Consider the following 16,708-nt stretch of genomic DNA (forward strand, 5'->3'; position numbering starts at 1 on the left):
ATCCTATGGATTTGAGTGCTTTGGTGACTATGACAGCATTTTCTCATTGTAAATTAATAAGCTGACATGATAATTATAAATCAGGCCCACAAAGTCTGGTTATCATGGATCCAGCTGAAAGACGGATCCACTCTAACAGTACTGACAAAATTGTTTCTGGATCTTCTTGGCTGAGGGCAGACAGATTCCAATGTCCTTTAATTCCTTTGGGAAATAGCTTCCTGGCCTGCTCATCTCTTGGTGACAGTAATAATGACACACTAGAAGTGTTCAATTTCTAAAATCTAAACACTCATCCTATAAATAGAATGTTCATTCTCTGTCTCCTTTCTCTCTACCTTAAACATAGCTTTAACTTGGGTTCCTTAGTAATAAGTCAATAATTAAGGTGGGGACTTCATCTACCTCCTGTGATTCCAGTACTGAACTCACCAATGGACATTTGATGACATGATCCAAAAATTACATAAAGTATTGAAGAACAGAAAGCTGCATATGAGACATTGAGTGGAGGAATCAGTTGCCTTGCCAGCAAACTAAACGTCAGGACTGAAAAGCAAGATAATTTAAGTAAGAAAAGATAGCCTGGCTTTTAAAAATCACCTTAAATAAAAACTAAAAAATGTTTAAAATAAAAATGATCTACATATATAGCTGAGTATGGTATTAGTATCCTTTGGCATACAGCCTTTAATGAGTACCTTTTATTATCTCCTTTGATTCCCAGCTTCTCTTTGTGTTGTACCAAATGGTTTATACCTCAATTCTAAATCATAGGCTTAAACCCCTTTCACTACAAGGTCTTCATGCTTCACGGAAAGAGAACGTCACAGCAATGAGGCCTCAACTTCCAACGGCTCAAAGCAGCCCCACTGCTACCCCCAGCCTAGTACAAGAAGGCCCTGACAATTTTCCAGGACTGAAGACAAAGCTGGAGAGCAAGGGAAGAATCACACTTAACTGACTTGATTCCAACTTGATATGTGTTGTGTCTCTTCCATATGCTAATCAATCTCACATCTTCCTCCAGCTCCTTCTTCAATACTTACTTTCTTTTCTAAAAAGCACCATGAGAATGACGAAATTTTGAAGCAAATAGATTAACATGCATGGTGTCATCTTTTAGATGTCTCAAGCCCCATAGCTCCTGCTGTTGAGGGCCTCAACGCAGATCATACCAGTGAGCCCACTGAGACAATTTATTGTCTTGGACAAGCAAGGCTTTTTGCTTTTAATGGAAAAGTTCAAACATATGCAAAAATAGAGTATAATGAACTCCCATGTATCCATCACCTGCTTCAACAATGGTCAACTCATGGCCAATCCTATTTCACCTGTGCCCCTACTCTCTCCCACTCCATATTATTTTGAAGCAAGCCCAAAGACATGAAATCATTTCATCTGTAAATATTTCAGTATGTATCTTTAAAAGAAGACCCTCTTTTAATTTAACTACAATATCATCACCATATCTAAAAAATAATGGTCCTTTAACATTATCAAATATTCAGTCAGTGTTCACCTTTCCCTGCTTATCTCACGAAAGGTTGTTGTGGCTGAGCCTGTGGTGGCTAACTGATGTCCGTGTCCTTGTGTGATCCCTACCCCTTAAGTGTGGTGTGGACCTTATAAGTTGCTTCTAATAAATAAACACCAAAAATGATAGGATATTGTTTTTGGTACTAGGTTGCAAGAAGACTGCGGCTTCTGCCTTGGTTGCTCTCTCTCTTTCATGTAGGTCACCAGCCACCCGAGTTGACCTCAAGGGTGTGTGACTGACGCAATCACACAGAGCTCTAGGCTTCATGTTCTACTCTGACCATTTTGAAATTCTCAATAATTTTTGGACTAGGGGCTCTGTATTTTCATTTTGCAGTTGGTCCTGCACATGCAGTTGGTCCTGCCAGCTGCTATGTTGTGAGGACACTTAAGCAATTCACTGGAGAGTCCCACATGGCAAGAAAAGCAGGCCAGCCTTGGCCAGTGTGGCTCAGTTGATTAGAGTATCATTCCCTAAGCCAAAAGTTTTCAGGTTCGATTCCTAGGCAGGCACATGACTGGATTGCAGGTTTGGTCCCCAGTCAGAGAACTGATACATGTTTCTCTCTCACATTGATGTTTCTCTCCCTCTCTATCTCCCTCCCTTTCCCTCTCTCTAAAATCAATAAGCATGTCCTTGGGCAAGGATAAAAGAAAGAAAGGAAAGGGAAGGGAAGGGAGGGGAAGGGAGAAAACCAGGCCTGCCAGTAAACACATGGGTGAGCCTGGAAACTGACCCTCCAGCCTCAGTAGGGTCTTGAGATGACTGACACCTTAACTGGAACCTCATGAGAGATCTTGAGCCAGAAATGTTGTGGGTTTTGGGTTGATCTTTAAAAAATCGTTTGCTATTATATGTTGTGCTTTCTTTTATAATCTTTGTTGTTTACATCAGGGCTCAAGTATGATTTTCATATCAATTGCTATATTTCTGAAGTCTTTTTTAGTTTATGAGTTCCCCTTCCATATTTTTTTCTAAGCAAGGCTCTACTGATAGCAGGAAACAAAAAACCTGCTCAAATTCACTTATGTAAAATAGGAAATTTATTAAAAGAGTACAAAGTGCAGTTGGGCTGCGCCAGAGACTGGAACCAGAACTAAAAAGCCATCAGGATCCAAGGCAGCTACTGTCCCATTCTTTCTATCTCTGGGCTTTCATGGTCTCCTGCCTTTGTTTCCAATTTGGGGCTATTATGAACAATACTGTTATGCATATTTTCATACACAGGTCTCCTGGTACATGGATGTATAAGTTCCTTGAGATAATATACCCAGAAGCATAATTGCTGGGAGATTTACCAGAGAATGCCAAACTGTTTCCAAATGGTTGTACATTACATTCCCACCAGCATTGTATGACAGTTCCCATTATTTACCTCTGTATTAGCACATGATACTGTCAGATTTTTAGTTTTAGTGTGTATGAGTTAGTGTGTAACTCCTTTTAATTTCAATTTTCACTTCATTGATTACCAATAATGTTGATCAATCTTATGTTTCCCTGCAGAGTTGTAGGTATGTATATATATTATAGATTAAGTCACTTGTTGGGTATGTTGTTAAAAATATCTCTCCCATTCTGTGGTTTGCTTTTCAATCTTCATGTTGTTTTTGAATAAACAGTTCTTAACTTTTACTTAATTCAGTTTGTCTTTTTCCTCTTAGCCTAATGCTTTTTGTGTCTTGTTTAAGAAATCATTTTCTATCCCAAGATCATGAAGATATTCTCCTATATTATTCCCAAAAATGTTTATTGCTTTACCATTAATGTTTAGGCCTTAAGTCTACCAGGAGTAGGTTTCTGTGTATGGTGTGAGGTAGAGATCTAAAAATTGTTTTTTCATATAAGAATCCAATTGTTTCACATAATTTATTTAGAAGTCTATTTCTATAGTAACACATCTGATATAAACCATGCAACTTATATATGTGTAACTTTTTCTGTTCCATTGATCTGTCTATCTCTGCAATACCATACTGTCTTAATTATTATTTTAGCAATTAATTTAGTAATAGTTTTGATAATTTAGTAATCCCTATTTTCATTGTGAAATATGCTATACATATAGAAAGTACATTAAAACAGGTATTGAGCTTAGTAAATATTTATAAAACAAAGACCCATGTGACTGCCACCCAGGTCTTTGATCACAACTCCATTTCTCCCTGAACAGATATAGTTTGACTTTTGTGATAATAATATCTTAGCTTTCTTTGTAGTTTTACCACTAGGGTACATATCCCTTAACAATATAGTTTAGATTAGCCTGCTTTTGAACTTTATATTAATGTTTCTTTCTTCTTTTTTGCTCAATATTTTATATATACATATATATATATATGTCTATCATGTTTTTGTGAGGTGCTTGAGATCGCTTATTTTCCTTCTGTGTATCTCAGTATATACATATATGAATGTTTATTCTTTCTACTTTTGCTGTACATTATCTTAAAAAATATTATAACTTTATGTTGTCTTGATAGCTGGAGAAGCAAGTCTGCCTATGTTGTTCTTCAAGAGATTTTGGCTGTTCTTGACTTACATACATTATAGAATCTGCTTATAGTGCTTTATTAAAAAGGCCTTTTAGAATTTACATTTAGATTATAACAAATCTATAAATCAATTTTGAGAGAACTGAGATTTTTAAATATTGAATCTTCTAAGCCATGAGTATGTATCTTTCATTAATTTAGGTCCTCATTAATATTACTAAGTTGTGTATTTCTCTTTAGACATCTTACACATCTGAGTTTCATTAGAACTTAATTCATAATTGTTGTGCTTTTGTAAATAGTATACTTTAAAATTTTTTTCACTGTGGTTTATGCAGGTATATAGGAATGTAATTGATTTTTATATACTGATCTTGTATCCAACAACCCTGACAAAATCTTATGAATTCTATTAATTTTTCTGTAGACTCTCTTCAATTCTCTACATTTAAAAATATGGATAATAAAGTTTTATTTCTTTCTTTACAAATCTTATACTTTCTATTTCCTTTTCTTGCTTTAATACACTGCCTGTGAACTGCAGTATAACATTAAACAGCCCCTATTCACTCTTCATAAGCAACATTAGCATGAAGAGCGAGTCTTGAAATGCACGGTTTCAAACAACTTACCAACACAGGGAGTGCAAGAGAATTAGTTGGTAACAGCCTGATACTAAGTTGTCCAGTCTCAGTTAAGCTTAGGCTGTGGAGGAATAGAAGGAAACCAAGTTTCCAAACTTTCCAATATCCTTAAAAACTTTTAAATTTTGAACAACTAATTTTAAACTTACAGAAGTTACAAAAATAGAGAGTTTTCACATATCCCTTATGTAGGTTCACCTAACATTAACATTTTACGTACTCTTAATTACCCGAACCAGGAAATTAACATTAGAAGTTAACTAAAGACTTGATTTGAATCTTATCAGTTTTACCACTAATATTTTTTCTGTTCCAGGATTCTATGCAGAGCCCCACATTCCATTTAGTTGTTAGTTTTCCTTAGCCCTGCAATCTGTAATAGTTCCTCAGTCTTTAATTGTCTTTCTTGGCTTTTATTAATAGATCAGTTATTTTGTCAAATGTCCCTTAATTTGGGGTTGTCTTCGGTTTCATCATGATTGCATTAAGGTATCCATTTTTGGTAAGAATTCTACGAAATGATGGGTCCTTCTTACCCTACCATGGCACAGGATTTGTGATGTCCATACGTCTTACTGCTGGTGATGACAGCATTGATTACATGGGTAAGGCAGTTTCTCCCAAATCTCCACTGTCAAGTAGTAGAGTAGTTAACAAATATTTTGAGGAAGATGCTTTGAAACTATGCAAATCCTATTTCATGGTTAAAGGGAAAAAGTCAGCTTTACTGTATGACAGTTCTCTAAAAATGGGATCCCTTTCCCCCAGCTAACAGTTCGGCGTCAGAAAGCTACCACTTGCCCCTGTGGTTGGCCTCTTTTGTGCTATTCACAACCTGTTCAATCACAAGTTTTAATCCTGCCTGGTTAGCCCTAGAAAAATAAAGAAATCAAGGTGTTTAAAGACTATGTAGGGAGCTGTGAACCACTGTGGGTAAAGAATTAACAAAATCCTTTCTCTTTCTCTGTGGATAAATTTGATCTTGGGTTAATTTCTAGCTGTTTTTTGGGTTTGTTTTTTTTTGAAACCTGGTAACAGTGGAATGTCAGCTGTGTTACCAGTCAACATTGGTTATAATAAAAATGAGCATGACTAGTATACTCTATCTGGACCAAGAGGACTGTGAATGCAAAGTAAATCTCCAACGGGAAGCCCTAGCTTTTGCTTCTCTGAGCACAATGGTCTTGTAACTGGGCATGTCACTCGTGGGGCCTGAAAAACTAATGTTAATGAAAATTACCAGAGAGGTTGGTTTCTATTTGGGAAATGAGGCTTCTAAAGCCCAGATAGCCCTCTACCTATCTGCATGATCTTGTTGCCTTAAAACTGAACTGCTACTTGGAAGGCCAGAGTAGCCCCTGGACTGCTGTGTGTGTGACTTGTTGAAGAGATGCTAGCATGCTATGTTTCCTGTCCTTCACCTTTCTAAGTAAAACCAGTGTCAATAAGGTCTATTGTAGTCACGTGAGTATGAAATATCTAGTTAAGCAAAAAAAAAAAAAAAAAAAAAAAGACCATGAAGGGACATTGAAGATACGAGTATTCAGGGGTGCAAACTAAACTGAGTCTTTTGGAACCATCCTGAGTTAGAAATCTGGCAGATAAGGGAACAAATACATGGTAGTGATGTGAATGGAATTCACAGTTTTTCCTATTCATCTAATAGAAGTAATTGTTTACTCTGGGCAAGTGGACAAGGTATGATGTGTTTTCTGCAAGTGAAAGGCTTTGTATCTTCCTTACCTTGGGGAATTTGCACAAGGCCAACACTCATACCAGCAAGTAAGTCTCCAAGAAGCCAATCCTTGAATCGATACAAACACATCCATTCTAGGAAGGGAAATATTGTAAGCATGCATCTTAGGAACTTATGCCATGAGCAGCTGTGAGAAAAAAGAACAGAGACTTGATTACGTTCTCGAAAGAAAAAGCCCATATAGCCAAGAAAGGTGCATAATTCTTCCAATACAGCAGAGATCTTGTTAGCACTTTCAAAATTTTGACCCACTGGACTGGATAATTATTTGTTGTGGAGCTGTCCTGTGCATAATAGGTTTAGCAGCATCCCACTAGATGCCCCTTCCCCCAGTTGTGACCCCAAAAATGTCTCCAGACATTGGCAAGTGTTCCCTGGGAATCAAAATCACCTTCAGTTGAGAGCCATTGTCACATATAACAAACTCTAAACCTTGTAAGTCCAGTGTACAAATCAAGTCTATGTTTTCATAGGATGTTTAGAAAGATTTAGACTTACCAATGTTCCAGTAGAAAATTGACTTAGTGCTTTCTCTTCATAAAGACAGTCTTTTGATATGTGATATTGGTGAGTGGTAGGGACAATTAACACAGTCATATTGTTCCCATATACTAAAATTTTTATTGAACATGAACTCTATGTAGTTTTGACGTGTAATATGTAGAAATTTATAGAGAGTATATATGGAGTTACCATACTTAAGGAGTTAGATGTGTAAATAAAAAAGCAGTAAAATAAGACTTTGTTATTCTCTAATCCAGTAGATATTAACCAGAGCCAACTCTGTTTCCCAGGGGGAATTTCTGCAATATCTGAAGACATTTTTAATTACCATGATAGGCATTGAGTGGGCAGAGGCCAGGGATGGTAGTAAACATCCTAAAATACACTGGACAGCTCCCTATAAGAAACAATTTTCTTGTCCAAAGCATCAATGATGATAAAATTGAGAAAAGCTACTTTAACCTTTGGATCATCTAAAACAGAAGAATGACAAACCATAAACCAATCAGTCAATCAATCAGTTGATTAATCAGTAAAACTAGTTTGGTTTTATTTTCTTTTTATTTTTTGCATTTTTTATTGTTGTTCAAGTACAGTTGTCTCCATTTTCCCACCACCATTTTCCCCTGCATCCCCTATCCACACCTTCCACCCTTAATCCTTCCCCACTTTGGCTTTTTCCATGGGTCCTTTATACATGTTCCTTGACAACACTTCCCCTTCTTTCCTGCTACCCCCTCCCCACTCCCTCCTGGTTTTAAGTTGCTTTTTACTGTTTATATTTTAGTAAGGCTGAAAGCAAAGAGTATGAAGATTTCTCATGTAGCTGTAGCTGGATAATTGGGATTTGATTATAGCAGCAAATATAACTTTAATGTGTACAAGGCTACTATGTGTGCTCAGAAGAGAGTATGTTCACATATATTTGACTCTCACAACTAGGAGCATTACTATCCTTAAGGTAATTAGGAGTAAATAAGTATAAGTGACTTTGTTAAGGCCATAGTAGTAAGTGTAGACAGAGATGGGGCTAGAAACTAGGTCTTCTGAATCCTAATTTAGTGTTCTATCCACTCTATTACTGCCATGGTTCCTATTGACAACTGTTAAATTCTGTTCAGGAGTCAGAAGTGAGACCGTTGATTTGAAAGGAATATAATATTGCTATTTTTTTAAGAGTCCTGGGTGTTAGGTGCACAGAGTGAGCTCTCTCCAGTTACAGCCTTCTATGGAGGTGAGTAGAACATGGCATTGGGACAACTTGTTTCTTCACTCTCCTCCATTCCAAATGTCACTTAGTAAAAGATCAGTCATCCTAAGCAAAGTCATCAAAGCCCTTTAGTATGGCAAAAAATAAAATGAGCATGAAATTATGAGTATATAAGACTGAAAGGAATCAAGGAGGGTGTTAGAGGAACAGAAATTGCAGTTGGTGGGGAAGACTATAAGGATTCGACATGAATCTGGATTTTTGTTAAGGCATCTTACAAATGAGGAATGTAAGACAGTGTGATGGCCAATGGGAGATTTTGACTAGAAGGGATGTACTTGCAGTTGCTAACTAAGAGGGAGAAAATGAGAAGAGATTAGGTTTTCTGCATAAATAAGGAGATGGAGTTTAAAAATTGCGGGTTTTTCTTTTTACTAAAAAAAGGAGTCCACTTCTATAGTGCTTATTATGTGCTCAGTGCTTTACAAATACTCTTTAAATTCTCACAATTGACAGATCTTTAGCTAGGCAAATCAAGAAAACAAGAGAACTCAAATAAATAAAAACAGAAATAAAAAAAAGAGACTACAACCAATACCACAGAAATACAAAGGATGATAAAAGAATACTATGAACAATTATATGCCACTTATTTGATTAATTGGACAACCTAAAAGAAATGGTTAAGTTACTGGAAACGTACAATCTTATAAGAGTGAACCAGGAAGAAACAAAAATCTGAACAGATGAGCAATAAACTGAAGCAGTAATAATAAAAAAAAACTCCCCAAAAACAAAAGTCCAGGACCAGATGCCTTCACCAGTGAATTCTATCAAACATTTAAAGAAGAATTAATATCTATCCTTCTCAAACTATTACAAAAAATTGAAGAGGAAGAACACTTTCAAATTCATTCTACAAGGCCAGTATTACCCTGACACAAAAACCAGACAATGATACTAGGAAGGAAGGAAGGAAGGAAGGAAGGAAAAGGAAAGGAAAGGAAAGGAAAGAAGAGAAAGAAAATTATAGGCCAATATCTCTGATAAACATAGATGTGAAAATTCTCAATGAAATAGTTCTAGCAAACTGAATTCAACAATAGATTAAAAAGAGTATATACCATGATCAAGGGAAATTTATCCCAGGGATGCAAGGATGGTTCAGTATCTGTAAACGATGTGATACATCATGTCAAGAAAAGCAAGAATAAAAATTATATGATCATCTCAATGGAAGCATGAAAAGCATTTGACAAGATTCAACATCCATACCTTATGATAAAAACTCTCAACAAAATGGATATAGAGGGAAATTACCCCCACATAATATAAAGGCCATGTATGACAAACCCACACCTAATGTCATACTAATGGTGAAAAACTGAAATCTTTTCCTCTGAGATCAGGAAGAAGACAAGGATGCCCACTCCCACCACTGTTATTCAATAAAGTATTAAAAGTCCTAGCCACAGCAATTAAACAAGAAAAAGATGTAAAAAGCATCCAAATTGTAAAGGAAGAAGTAAAACTGTCACTATTTGCAGGTGACATAATTCTATATATAGAAAACTCTAATGACTCTACAAAAAATTAATAAAATTAATAACTGAATTCAGTAAGGTAGCAGGATACAAAATTAATATACAAAAATCTGTGAAAATTCTATATAGTAATAACAAATGACCAGAAGGAGAAATTAAGAAAACAATCCCATTTATAACTGCATCAGAATGAATAAAATACCTAGGAATAAAATTCACCAAGGAGGTGAAGATCTGTGCTCTAAAAACTATGAAACATCAAAGAAAGAAATTGAAGAGGACACCAAAAAATGTAAGGCTATATCATACTCATGGATTAAAAAGATTAATATCTTTAAAATGTCCATGCTCCTTAAAACTATCTACAGACTCAATGCAATAACTATCAACATACCAATGGCATCCTTCTCAGAACTAGAATAATCCTAAAATTTATATGGAACCACCAAATACCATGTATAGCCAAAATATTCTTTAGAAAGAATACGAAAGTTGGCAGCATCATGCTCCCTAATTTCAAACTATACTACAAGGCCATAATAATCAAAACAGTATGGTACTGGTACAAAAACAGACACACAGAACAATGGAACATAATAGAGAGAGCCCAGAAATAAACCCTTGCATATATGGGCAATTAATTCATGACAAAGGAGGAAAAAACATACAATGAAGAAATGACAGTCTGTTTAACAAGTAATGTTGGGAAAACTGAACAGATATATGCAGAAAAAAATGAAACTAGACCACTTTCTTATACCATATACAAAGATAAACTCAAAATGGATTAAAGATAAAGACTTAAGCATTCAACCTAAAACCATAAAACTCCTAGAAGAAAATATAGGTAATAAACTCTTTGATATCACTCTTAGTAATATCTTTTTTGGTATGTCCCCTTGGGCAAGGGCAAAAAGGAAAAAATAAAGAAATGGGATTATGTAAAACTAAAAATATTCTTCACAGTGAAGCAAATTATCAACAAAATGAAGACAACCTACTGATGGAAGAAGATATTCACAAATGATACTCAGATATCTGATAAGGGGTTAATATCCAAAGTATATAAGGAACACATACTACTCAATAACAAAAAAATAAATAAATGATCAAAAAATGTACAGAGGCCCTGGCTAGTGTGGCTCAGTTGGTAGGAGCATTGTCCCATACAACAAAAGGTCACCAGTTCCGTTCCTGGTTAGGTTGTGGATTGGATCCCCAGTCGGGGCACCTACAATAGGCAACTAACTGGTTTCTCTCACATTGATGTCTCTCTCTCTCTCTCTCTCTCTCTCTCACTCATTCACACACTCTCTCTTTCTCTCTCTTCCCTTACCTCTCTCTGAAAATCAGTAAACATGCCCTCAAATGAGAATGAAAAATAAACAAATAAAATTTTTTAAAATGGACAGAGGATATGAAAAAAAAACATTTCTCCAAAGACATACAGATGGCCAACAGACATTTGAAAAGATGCTTAACATCACTAATTATCAGTGAAATGCAAATCAAAACCACAATGAGATAACACCTTATGCCAGCCAAAATGGATACTATAAAAAAGTCAACCAATAACAAATGTTGGTGAGGATGCGGAGAAAAGAGAATCCTTGTGCGCCCTTAGTGGGACTATAAATTGGTATGGCCTCTATGGAAAACAGATGAAGATTCCTTAAAAAACTAAAAATAAAAGTACTGGATCTAAATATGACCCAGCAATTCCACTTCTGGGTGTTTATCTGAAGAAAAAAAGAACACTAATTTGAAAAGATATATGTATCCATATATTCATTGCAGTATTATTTACAATAGCCAAGATATGGGTGTAACCCAGGTGTCCACTGATAGATGAATGAATAAAGAAGATGTGATATGATGGAATATTACTCTGCTATAAAAAAGAATGAAATCCTGCCATTTGTGACAACATGGTATTATGCTAAGTAAAATAAAATAGAAAAAGGCAAATACTACATGATTTCTCTTATATGCAGAATCTAAAAGAAAAAAGAAACAAATAAACAAAACAAACAAAAACAGACTCACAGAAAGGGAGAAAAACTGATGCTTTCCAGAGGAAAGGTAGTTGGAGGGATGGGTTAAAAAAGTGAAGGGGAATTAGTCAATAATACTGTGGTAACTTTGCCTGGTGACAGATGATTACTAGACTTAGTGTGGTGATCACATTGTAAGGTATATAAATGTGAAATCACTACATTGTACACCTGAAACTAATATAATATTGTATACCAACTATACTTTAATAAAAAATAAACAAATCTTCACAATCATCTTATGAAATAGGTGCTATTACCATCCCCATTTTACAGGTGAGGAAACTGAAGCACAATAGAGTTAGATAGCTTAATTAAGGTCACACAGTTGGGAACAGGAGAACTGGGATTCAAAACCAGACAATCTGGCTTCTAAGTCTTCCTCTTAACCACAGTGCCTTTCAGGTTAAAATTCAGAAGTGAATATAACTATATGTTTTAGAAGTAGGGAATAAAAACTGCTATGAAAGCCTATGGGAGGCAGAACATGTCAGATTTAGGTGTTTAAGGCTACGGCAGGGGGAAGGGAGTAAGTACCTGTTTATGATGAGGGATAAGTCAGGAAAAGACTATTCTTTTACAGAGACGAAGCCAAAGTGGCCTCCAAATTTCCCTTTTGAATGTATGTCTGACCCATCCTGGAGCAGAGAAAATAAGAGTAGCGTTGTAAGACTGGGAGGGACATCCAAGACCACAACTTGCAAACGGCAGGCTATAGACAAAGGAGAATGCCTCAGAGAAGAAAGTCTGCAACAGGGCTGTGTGGCGGCCTTTCTCACTTGTTACCCAACATATGCCAAATGTGGGTGATCAATCCATGGTATGAGTGAGGAGAGCTTGAGTAATCAGGGTTAATATTATGAGGTAGGTCACGAAAGGTTCTTAACCATAGGCCTATAGACTCCCCAAGTCAGTAGATAAAATTTATGGATGTGTGTAAACTTAGGAAAAATTGTATCTTTATTTTCACTAACCTCTGAACTGAAATTTAGCATTTCTTTCATTTATGAATGTTAGCAACAAATCATATTAGTATCAGCAGAACTTGACTTTGTCACCAATAGAAATCACAAATATTTTCATAGTACATTAAAATTGCTACAGATGTCTTAAAATATCATTTATATTCACCACTACTTTGAAATAATGGTAGTTATTAGATCCATATTATTAAATAACATGAATTTTGGGTTTTTCATATTTTGAGAAAATATATTTCAATAAAACTGGTTTCCTTTATAATCTTAGGTATTTTGTGCATTGAAAAAAATTCAGGCAAAGACCATTCAGTGGGAAAAGAACAGTCCCTTCAACAAATGGTCCTGGGAAAATGGGATATCCACTTAGCATAGAATGAGTGGGACTCTTACTTTGCACCATACAAAATTAATTCAAAATGAATCAAGGATCTAAATTTAAGAACTAAAACTATAAAACTCTTAGAAAATATAGGAAAAAATCTTCATCATCTCAGATTTCACAAGTTTCTTAAATATGACACACAAGTCAGAGGCAACAAAAGAAAAATAGGTAAGTTGGACTTCATTAAAATTAAAAACAAACTGTTGTGCACCAAAGGACACTAACAACAGAGTGAAAAGACAACCTACAGAATGGGAGAAAATATTTGCAAATTATATATCTAATAAAGATTTAATGTCCAGAACATATAAAGAACTCCTACAACTCAACAAAAGATAAAAAACCTAAGTTTAAAAAGGGCAAAGGAAAACAGACATTTCTCCAAAGAAGATATACAAATGATCAATAAGCACATGAAAAAATGGTCATCATATTTGGTCATTAGGAAACTGAAAAACAAAGAAACCAACAAACAAAATCCACAGTGAGATACCACTTCACACCTTCTAGGATCTCTATAATCAAAAAGATGATAAACAATAAATGTATGGGATATGGAGAAATCTGAACACTTGAACATTGCTGGTATGAAAGTGCAATGGTGTAGCCACTGTAAAAGTGTTTGGCAGTTCCTCAAAAAGTTAAACATAAAATTACCATGTGATCCAACAATTCTACTCCTAGGTATATACCTAAAAAAAATTGAAAACAAGGACCCAACAGATACCCCTATGCCAATATTCATGGCAGCATTATTCAAACTAGCCAAAAAGTAAAAACAACTCAAGAGTCCACCAGCAGATGAGTGGATAAACAAAATGTGCTGTATACATGTAATGGAATATCATCAACCATAAAATGAAGTACTGATTCATGCTATAACATGGATGAACCTGGACAACACTGCTAAGTGAAATAAGCCACTCATAAAAGACAAATATTATATGATTCCACTTAAATGAAACATCTAGAATAGGCAATTCATAGAGACATAAAGTAAAAGAGAGGTTACCAGGGGCTAGGGCGAGGAGAAAGTGGGGAGTTATTACTTAATAGGTACAGCCTCTGTTCAAGGTGGTGAAAAGTTTTAGAAACACATAACCGTGATGGTTACATAATATTGTAAATGTCATTAATGCTCACTTTTACACTTAAAAAATAGTTAAAAATGCTAATCTAATGTTATTTTTTAACACAATAAAAAAGTAAAAAGAATATTATGCTAAGAGGTTCATAGGCTTTCCCAGACTGCTAAAAGTTTCACAGCACAAAAAAACAGGTTAGGAGCCCCCGGACTGTAGAACTCGCATAGTCACAGTGAGTGTCTCAGGAGGAGGGGTCCCCTGTTGATGGCTACAAGTACTGAGTGGGCACATCTGGGTCATTCTGCTACCAATAATTAATCCGCCATGGCAGTTTTTTGTTAGGAGACTGGTAATGATGGTTAATCAAACAATGTATTTATTAAGTATCATCCTTAGATGCTGTGGGGGACATCCAAGGTCTGTGTGCTCAAAAAATCTACAAGCAAGCAGGTGCTATAGGACAAAGCACACACACACAACTGAAGAGAAATTGCACAGTAAACTAAGGGTTCCAATGACAAGAATTCAGAGGAGGAAGACAGAAGTAGGCACCAAAAGGAGTCAAATAGGGTTATGATGCTGCCAGCTTGGCAGCAGGTGAATGACCACACACACTCACCGGCACTGGACATGGTGTCTGAAGGTGGTGATGTCGATGTCCATGTTCCCAGAGGATGCGGACTTCCTTCTGTGTTCCTGTTGAAAGGTCTCCTCATTGTACACATCTCGCTTAACATCATATGTGAAAGAACTTTCTCTATAATTAGAGTCAAAACCGTGACTGCTACTCTCTTGTTGCATCATTCCTGGATGGGTGAAAATAGATGAAACAAAAACCAATTTTAAAAAATCTAGACCCTTTTAAGTAAAATTTCAATTATAATGATACCTTATATTTGCCTAATACATTGCAGTATTATAAAACTTTCTCATGTGTTTTACAATTTTATACTCAAAACAACCCTATAATGAATGCAAGATGAGAATCATTCTCATCTTGGAGAAACTGGAGCTCCGAAGTCTAAACTGATTTGGCTGTTACATAATTAGAGTCAGGACTAGAACCCAGATGTCTGGCCAGGGAGCCTAGTTTTCTTTATATTCAGTTATTCTATAGGAAAATGATAAGAGGTACAAGTCAGCATAACCACCAATTTTCACTAAAAATGCTAAGAGTTAAGTAGTCAGTCAATACAGTGTCTTCCTAGCTCTTTGTCTATTGAAATAGCATACCTATCATTACCTCTTTGCCCTTTCCTGTTCTTCATAGCAATTGCTAACACCTGATTTAGTACTTGCTTATTTGACCATTGTCTGTTTCCCACACTAAAATGTAAGTCTAGGAGGCAGGACTTTGACTGTTCATGGCTGTATTCTCAGGGATCAGAATACTGCCTGACACTTAGCAGGCCCTCAACAAATATTTCTTAAATGACTATGTAGTACTCAACTAGTGGCATCATGGTATAAGAGAAAAAGCATTGCACAAGGCCTTAGAAGACTGGAGATCTAGTCTTGGCTGTTTTTCTAATTAGCTGTCTGATTGGGGGCAAGTTTCTTAGAAAATAAGTTTCAGTTTCAGTTTCGTTGTCCATAAAATGACATGGTTGGACCATATGATCTCTAAGGATCACATTAAGCTTTAAAACTGTATGATCTTAGTCTTTTAAGAGAATGGGAATGAGGAGTTATTGAGGATGGATATAGTTTTATCTCTGTGAGAAATTATAACCATTCTTGATCATTTGTTTTTGAAAAGTCAAATAGGCATAAATTATAAAATTCTTCCACATAAATGTAAAAAAGTATATATATACACACACACACATATCATAGCTATAAAATATATTGGTAAACACAAAGTATGTAGGTCACACAGATAGTTCATTAATAGGTGAGGCTGGAAACAAGTTTAATGTATCATCAATTTCATTTTCCTTCAGAATGATCATGTGTCATCATCATCACCAGCATTTACAGAGCACTTACTATATGGCAAGCATTGCACTAGATTTTTTTCATGAGTTTTTTCATTTCATTCCCTCAACAATCCTAGTACTACTGCTATCCCTATTTTGTAGGTGATAAAACTGAAGTGTTAGAAAAGTTAAGTAACTGGGCCATAGTTACATATTATAGTTTTACCCTCAAAGCATTGGGTAGCAGTAGTGTGCTATGTAATACCTTGAACTAAAATCACAAATTCAATAGAGAAGTGAGAATGTGATTCGGGAATACAGAAGAGGACGGAAGAGGTATTTTACAATGTGTCACTTAAGAGAATTAGTACTCCAGGTGGGCAGAGTGACCCTCAGTCAACAGGCTGGAGGGTAGGACCCACCAAAGAATGAGCAAACAACAATCAAAACCCAATTACTTCCAGAGAGCCAACACAAATGGCATAAAAGGCATCACAATAGCATCAAGTTCAGGAGTTCAAGGAGACTGCATCACTGAATCTCACAGGTCTCCTACCAAAGAAGTTCACACCAAAGTCAGGAAGTCAAGACAGAT

At 35.8% G+C, this 16,708-nt stretch overlaps 1 protein-coding gene across 1 annotated transcript in view; it reads right to left on the minus strand.

Moving 5' to 3' along the window:
• Positions 1-14,998, minus strand: part of SLC26A8 (solute carrier family 26 member 8) — a 78,021-nt gene extending 63,023 nt beyond the window's left edge. Inside the window, 3 exon segments of the mRNA XM_054570209.1 lie at positions 433-549; positions 6,423-6,562; positions 14,814-14,998. Coding sequence (XP_054426184.1) covers positions 433-549; positions 6,423-6,562; positions 14,814-14,998 — 442 coding nt within the window.
• Between the last annotated feature and the right edge of the window lie 1,710 nt (positions 14,999-16,708).

Source organism: Pteronotus mesoamericanus, unplaced genomic scaffold (assembly GCF_021234165.1).
Source record: "Pteronotus mesoamericanus isolate MK-2021 breed Mesoamerican mustached bat unplaced genomic scaffold, CSHL_Meso_final contig_20, whole genome shotgun sequence".
Taxonomy (NCBI): Eukaryota; Metazoa; Chordata; class Mammalia; order Chiroptera; family Mormoopidae; genus Pteronotus; species Pteronotus mesoamericanus.